The sequence below is a fragment of the Zootoca vivipara genome, chromosome 2 (assembly GCF_963506605.1).
Source record: "Zootoca vivipara chromosome 2, rZooViv1.1, whole genome shotgun sequence".
Taxonomy (NCBI): domain Eukaryota; kingdom Metazoa; phylum Chordata; class Lepidosauria; order Squamata; family Lacertidae; genus Zootoca; species Zootoca vivipara.
In genome coordinates, this window is record NC_083277.1 from 14,276,293 (window position 1) to 14,282,884 (window position 6,592).

At 47.0% G+C, this 6,592-nt stretch overlaps 1 protein-coding gene across 1 annotated transcript; it reads left to right on the forward strand.

Moving 5' to 3' along the window:
* Positions 1-6,592, forward strand: LOC118076102 (TNF receptor-associated factor 1-like). Its single transcript, XM_035098654.2, has 4 exons — positions 1-338; positions 2,959-3,136; positions 4,556-4,704; positions 6,158-6,592. The coding sequence occupies exons 1-4, from the start codon at positions 24-26 to the stop codon at positions 6,374-6,376; spliced, it is 861 nt and encodes a 286-aa protein (XP_034954545.2). The 5' UTR covers positions 1-23; the 3' UTR covers positions 6,377-6,592.

A 6,592-nucleotide genomic window follows, 5' to 3' on the forward strand; every position in this document is an offset into this window, starting at 1 on the left:
AGCGTTCCCTCCCTCCATCCAAAATGACAATGGGCGATGCTCTCCTGCAGGTTAGCCTTCGGTATCAGCAGGCTCCCGATGAACAAGTAGTTGGAACCGTGGCGTCCCAGCACTCGCACCTGCTCGGGGCTTTGCACCAGTTATCGGGTCTCGACAAGCTGTGGGAGAGGCTAAAATCCGACCTTCCATGTAAGCAGAAGCTGGGCGAGCTGGAAACACGGCAGAAGACCTTGGAGAACATTGTCTCGGTTTTGAGTCGGGAGCTGGGCAGGAGAGAGGAGGCCCCTTCAAATGCCCTCGGAGAAGCCATGGCCAGGATCCTTTACCTGGAGGAGAAGGTAGGAGACAGTCTCATGAAACACAAGAGTAGGAATGGGGAGCCTATGGGCCTGCAGATTTTCTTGGGCTATGACTCCCCTGTTCCCTGACCATTGGCTATGCTGGTGCAAACTGGAATCTGGCCATATCTGGAAGGATGCACCTGTCCCCACAACAGACCTTCTGCAATGTTATTTAGCATTTGTTGGCATCCATCTGTCTCGAGAGACAATGGCGTGTGCCTCCAGCAGTGATGTCAAACTGCTGCTTTAGCAGCACCAAAGTGACCTCCCTGGGATGCAAGCCTGGGCAGTGTGCATGGAGGTCCTGGGCTGCTGAAGATATGTACAAGGCACATATTCAGCCACCTTAGGGACTCCATTCTGGATCTGTGTAGGGTTTATTCCTTAGCATTTATAAGGGCACTACTGGAACTTTCAAAGCAGCTCTGCTACATCAGCAGGTGGAGGAGCCTTATCTTCCCATGCCTGGAGGGTCAAATTTGACAGGTGGGTAGGGCTGCCCTCCTGTCAATCACCTGGCACCTTAGTGGTACCGGGTGACACTGTGATTTGAAAAACCCCTTGCCGTGCAGGGGTCTACATAAATCAAAGGCCGTGCTGCGTCCTGTGCCACCCCCCCCCCAGGCAGGCCCCTACCTCCACTTGGCAATGTTGGTTATTTGGTGGGGGATTTTTTGGGGGGGGGTAGTGGTGCTAAGTGGTAAAGTAAAAACCCCTTGCCGTGCAGGGGCCTACATAAATCAAAGGCTGTGCTGCGGCCTGTGATCCATGCACTTGTCCTCTCCCTAGGGGCCTGGCAGGGGCCTAGGGGTCTGATAATAGCTGCCTTGGTGGTTTCAGTTGCTTGGTTGATGATGTCATTTGGTTTGTGGGTGTGGCTTAGATTTCACAGGGAGGGGTGGAGGAGGGTATTTCGCCACTTGAGGGTGCTGTTTGACTTGGTGGTAAGCCAGGTCTGTACCTGCCCAGGTGTGTTATTTGAGGGGTTTTTGTCCCCAACAACCCTCGGGGAGTGGCCTGGATCGTTGTGTCAAAATTTCAGGGCGATCGGTCAAGCAGTTACAGAGAAAAGTGGAAAACGCAGTTTCACGATTTTTACATTTTTATATATATAGATTATTTTGCAAAACACTGGTCCAGATGAAACAATGATATAACTTTGCATTAGGAAATTTCCTCTGTTACTGAAGGTATGAATGAATAATTCGATGCGAAAGACTTTGAGGAAGAGCCTTGGCTCAGTGACAGAGCACAAATTTTGCTGCCAGTCAGGGTTTCCCAAATGTGGATCTCCAGCTGTTTATGGACTACAACTCCCATCGTCCCTAGCTAGCAGGACCGAGGTCAGGGATGATGGGAACTGTAGTCCAAAAACAGTTGGAGACCCAAGTGTTGGGAAACCCTGGTGTGGACAATACTGATTGGTCTGAGGCAGCTCCTCTCATGTCCCTATGAGCATTTTTGCTTTATGTTCTGTTCACCTCACACTCAAATGGACAGCAGCTTCTTGACAACACTCCGTTCATTTCCTTTTTTTAAAAAAAAATCTCTTTATTTAGGTTCTTTAAAATGTTACAAAATAGGGGGGGAAGAAAGCAGAGAAAAAGATAAGAAATAATAAGAAAAACATATAAACGTATAAGACAATAACAGAGCTTATAAAATTTCAATCAAGTAACATAAACAAATAATATGAACAAAGGAAAAAAACCAAATACATAATTTACAAAACAAATAAAACATAACATAACATAAATTGACTCCCTAATGTTTGTACACCACTTCTCTTTTAACTTTCTCTTATCTTGCTTTATCTAAATAATTATTTACACAGATTCTCTATATTTCCCTGCGCATCTTTCAATTTAAGCAAATCACCAATTCAGTATTTATATCTTCTTTAATCAGATAGTCCTCAACATATTTCCATTCGATTTTACACTTCTGCTTGGGAATATTTCTGATTGCTGCAGTCATTTTGGCTAAGTTCATGAACTCTACCAAATTTTCCTGCCATTCAAGGATCGTCGGAATTCCCCCCCCCTCCAATTCTGGGCGACGAGTAGCCTGGCTGCTGCGCAGGCATACAAGAGTACGTTTTTCCTATCTTCTGGGAAATTATCTGGCACCATGCTCAACAGGAATAGTTCTTATCTGATGAAGTGTGCATGCACACGAAAGCTCATACCAAAATAAAAACTTAGTTGGTCTTTAAGGTGCTACTGAAGGAATTTTTTTATTTTGTTTCGACTCAGACTCAGTTCTGGTTTATTTTCAAACGTTACTTTTAGCATCTTTTTTATTTTTTCAAATACTTTATTCCAAAATAAAGTGAATTTTTCCACATTGCCACCAGCAATGATAATAATTTCCAATTTTCTCCGGACATTTCCAACATTTATTCGAATTTGTTGTTGTTGTTGTTGTTTAGTCGTTTAGTCATGTCCGACTCTTCGTGACCCCATGGACCAGAGCACGCCAGGCACTCCTGTCTTCTTATTCGAATTACTCTTAGGTATTTTGGCATTTTTTTCCTGGTGTCAGGTGCCACCTATAGACTAATTTTAACATATTCTCTTTTATCCCTGCGCACGCTGTGAACCTCATTTCCTTCCAGGTGCAACAACAAGACTCCCTCTTGACCCTGAAGGATGTGATGATCAGCAACTTAGCATCCCGCCTCCAGACCTTGGAGCAAACCACGTACGATGGGTGTTTCTTTTGGAAAGTCCCCGAGGTGGGACTCAGGCTGCAGGAGGTGCAAGCAGGAAACAGGCCTGCCCTGTATTCCCCCGGTGAGTTGACCTGAAAGCACGAGGAGGAAAGAAACGCAAAGGGTGGTTCTGGTTTTGTAAGAATTGTTCCCTGCGAAGAGGGGCCAGTTCTTAAACCACTCTGGGAACTGTATCTCTGGGAGGAGAATAGGGGCTCCCCAACAATTCCCAGGACCCTTAACAAACTACAGCTCCCAGAATCCATGACTGTGGTGTGAACATGGCCTTGATGTTACTTGGGAGACTCAGGGAAGGGATGTGAGTCACTACCAGTGGTGCCTCTCCATCTCCAGCCCAGCTTGGGACGAACTAAATTTAGCCACTCGGGTACCGTAACCCGGGGATGCGGGTGGTGCTGTGGGTTAAACCACAGAGCCTAGCGCTTGATGCTCAGAAGGTTGGCGGTTCTGCGACGGGGTGAGCTCCTGTTGTTCGGTCCCAGCTCCTGCCAACCTAGCAGTTCGAAAGTACGTCATAGTGCAAGTAGATAAACAGGTACAGCGGAAAGGTAAACGGTGTTTCTGTGCGCTGCTCTGGTTCGCCAGAAGCGGCTTAGTCATGCTGGCCACATGACCCGGAAGCTGTACGCCGGCTCCCTTGGTCAATAACGCGAGATGAGCGCCGCAACCCCAGAGTCGGTCATGACTGGACCTAATGGTCAGGGGTCCCTTTACCCTTTACCTTTACCATAACCCTATAAGTTTTCATTTCTTAGTGCAGAAAGTATTGATCTTATATGTAGAGATCTTTCCTATTCTACTTAATTCAAGAGGGTTCTGGAAGCTTCTCTGTGTCAAAGAAACAAGCAGAAGGCTCATGATGTTTGAGTTATTCCTTCAGAGAAGCTGAGTATAGCTGGCCTACACTGGTTCTGTTATCTCTCTTATGTCAAGGTCATGCTGACTATAAAAATAGGCCAGAAGGAGCCTGGGTTTCACTTTCTCTCTCTCTCTCTTCCTTCTGATGTGGTGTTCCGTACATAGCATGCTTAGTGTTAAGGTTTAGACCTATTATAAGTTATTGTAAGTTTAATTTAAGTCTGTTGCAACTGGATTTCCTATGGACAGTGCCAATCCTGAATGTTTTGGATTTGTGACCATTATGCTCATTTGCCTTCAGTAGCAGTAAAGCTCTGTCGGATGAAATATAATTGCCTCTGGTCTATTTTGGGGCTAATCCTGCAATGTGCTTCAGTTTTTACTCTGCCAACTGTACACACTGGAATTTGCTCTGGATCAATATTGAGTAGAATTCCAGGACAATTCCCCCTCCTAGGAATCCTCTGGTCGAAAGAGTAGCCTCCTGGGGCTACTTTTCATTTAAAATGCAAGCCTCTATACCAGGAACAGCCCGATTCTTCAATCTGTACAAATTATGCAAGTGTATTTAGCAGAGCCATCTTTTTGACGCCACCTGTTTTCTTCCCTTTTGCCCCCAAAGCGTTTTACACCAGCCGCTACGGTTACAAGCTCTGCCTCAAGCTGTTCCTGAATGGAGACGGGGCAGGAGCAGGTAGCCACCTCTCGCTTTTCCTCGTTCTGATGAGAGGAGAATATGACTTCCATCTCAAATGGCCTTTCCGGCATAAGGTACGGGGGATTTGTGCCGGGGGTATAAAGGTAAAGGTAAAGGGACCCCTGACCATTAGGCCCAGTTGCGGACGACTCTGGGGTTGTGGCGCTCATCTCGCATTATTGGCCGAGGAAGGCGGCGTACAGCTTCCGAGTCATGTGGCCAGCATGACTAAGCCGCTTCTGGCGAACCAGAGCAGCGCATGGAGACGCCGTTTACCTTCCCGCTGTAGCGGTGCCTATTTATCTACTTGCACTTTGATGTGCTTTTGAACTGCTAGGTGGGCAGGAGCTGGGACCAAGCAACGGGAGCTCACCCCGTCGCGGGGATTCGAACCGCCGACCTGATCGGCAAGCCCTAGGCTCTGTGGTTTAACCCAAAGCGCCACCCGTGTCCCTGCTGGGGGTATAGGAGAGCCGAATAAGAACTGCAAGGCAGCGGTGTGGAGCCTGTAACCTTCCAAGCATTGCTAGACTCCAGTTCCCATCATCCCTGACTAGCTGGAGTTGAGGGGAGTTGGAACCCAACAACCGGTGTTAGAAATTAGCCAGGCGCGTTTTGCGACTGGTGCCAGTCCAACTATGACCACGGGGAAATCTTGGGATGCCAGGCTGGTGACCGACATTTCCATTTGACTGGTCTCCAGCTTTCTTAAGCAGGCAAGCAGAAGGGCTTATTTACCGCCTTCATTTCCCACTTTCTCTCTCCAAGTAATACATGGTTCACTCCTCTCCTCAGTTAATCTCTACAACAATCCTGCGAGGTAGGTTAAGTGAGTTTCCCGACTGAGTGGGGATTTGAACCCTGACCTCCCAAGTCCTAGTCCAACACTCTAACCACTACACCTCACTCGCTTCTCAGAGTTCTTCTGCTAGGGGGCAGCTATGGAAATTAAGTCGGTAAATAAATATGGGGGAAGCAAAATGTCACCAAAGGTGGATCTACATGAAGGCGGTGGGTGGGTGGGGGAACCACTATGAATCAGTTGGAAATTAGATTGTTATAACAACAACAAACCCTATGGAAAAAGCATATAAAAATGTCCTGCTCTCTGGCGCCATCTGGTGTTGCATGTTTATAGCATGTACAAATCATTGTTTCTTTCCTAAAGTTGCTGTGTGTTTTTAGAGAAGAATCGGAAATATTTTCCTTGAAGCTGGAATTTGTTTTATTCTGGATTGTTTCACTTGATGTTTCAATCTTTTGCAAACTACTTTGATATGTTTACCCCCCTTTAAAATATAAAGCGGCATAAAAATGAAATCAATAATAATAATAATAATAATAATAATAAACTCCATGGAGGACGGTGCCTAGACATGCCGTTGTGGTTTAAGGTTCCATTTGGCAATGAGCTCATATATCTAACACTGCCCACGACGTATGAAAGGCCACCCAGAAGCTGTGGTGGTTACAATTTATTTGACATTTGTAATTGAGAGGCTTGCCTTCTTTTGCCCTCTCCCCCAGGTCACCTTCACTCTCCTAGATCAAGTCAACAAGCGCCACATCTCCACCTCGTTCCGCCCCTTGGAGATGTCATCCTCCTTCCAGCGCCCCACGGGCGAAGCCAATGTGGCCAGCGGCCTGCCGGAGTTTTGCCCCTTGAACGTGCTCCACGCCCCAGGGACTACCTATATCCATAACGACACATTAGCCATTCAAGCTGTGATAGACACAAAGGCTTAGACTTTGGGTGACTGTCGCCTTCCTACCATATGGCTGCTGCTCTGAGAGGCCGTGGTGGCAAGTTTCCAAACAGGTCTGCCCAAAGGGAGCCTTTGCTGCAATCTTCACAGTCTCTTCTCAAACGGGGTGCGACTGGAAAAAGAAAAAAGGAAACCTTTGGAAGCTTCCCTTGTCCCCCCCAAAACGCTAGTAAGACAGGGCAGTGAGCGCTCTGTG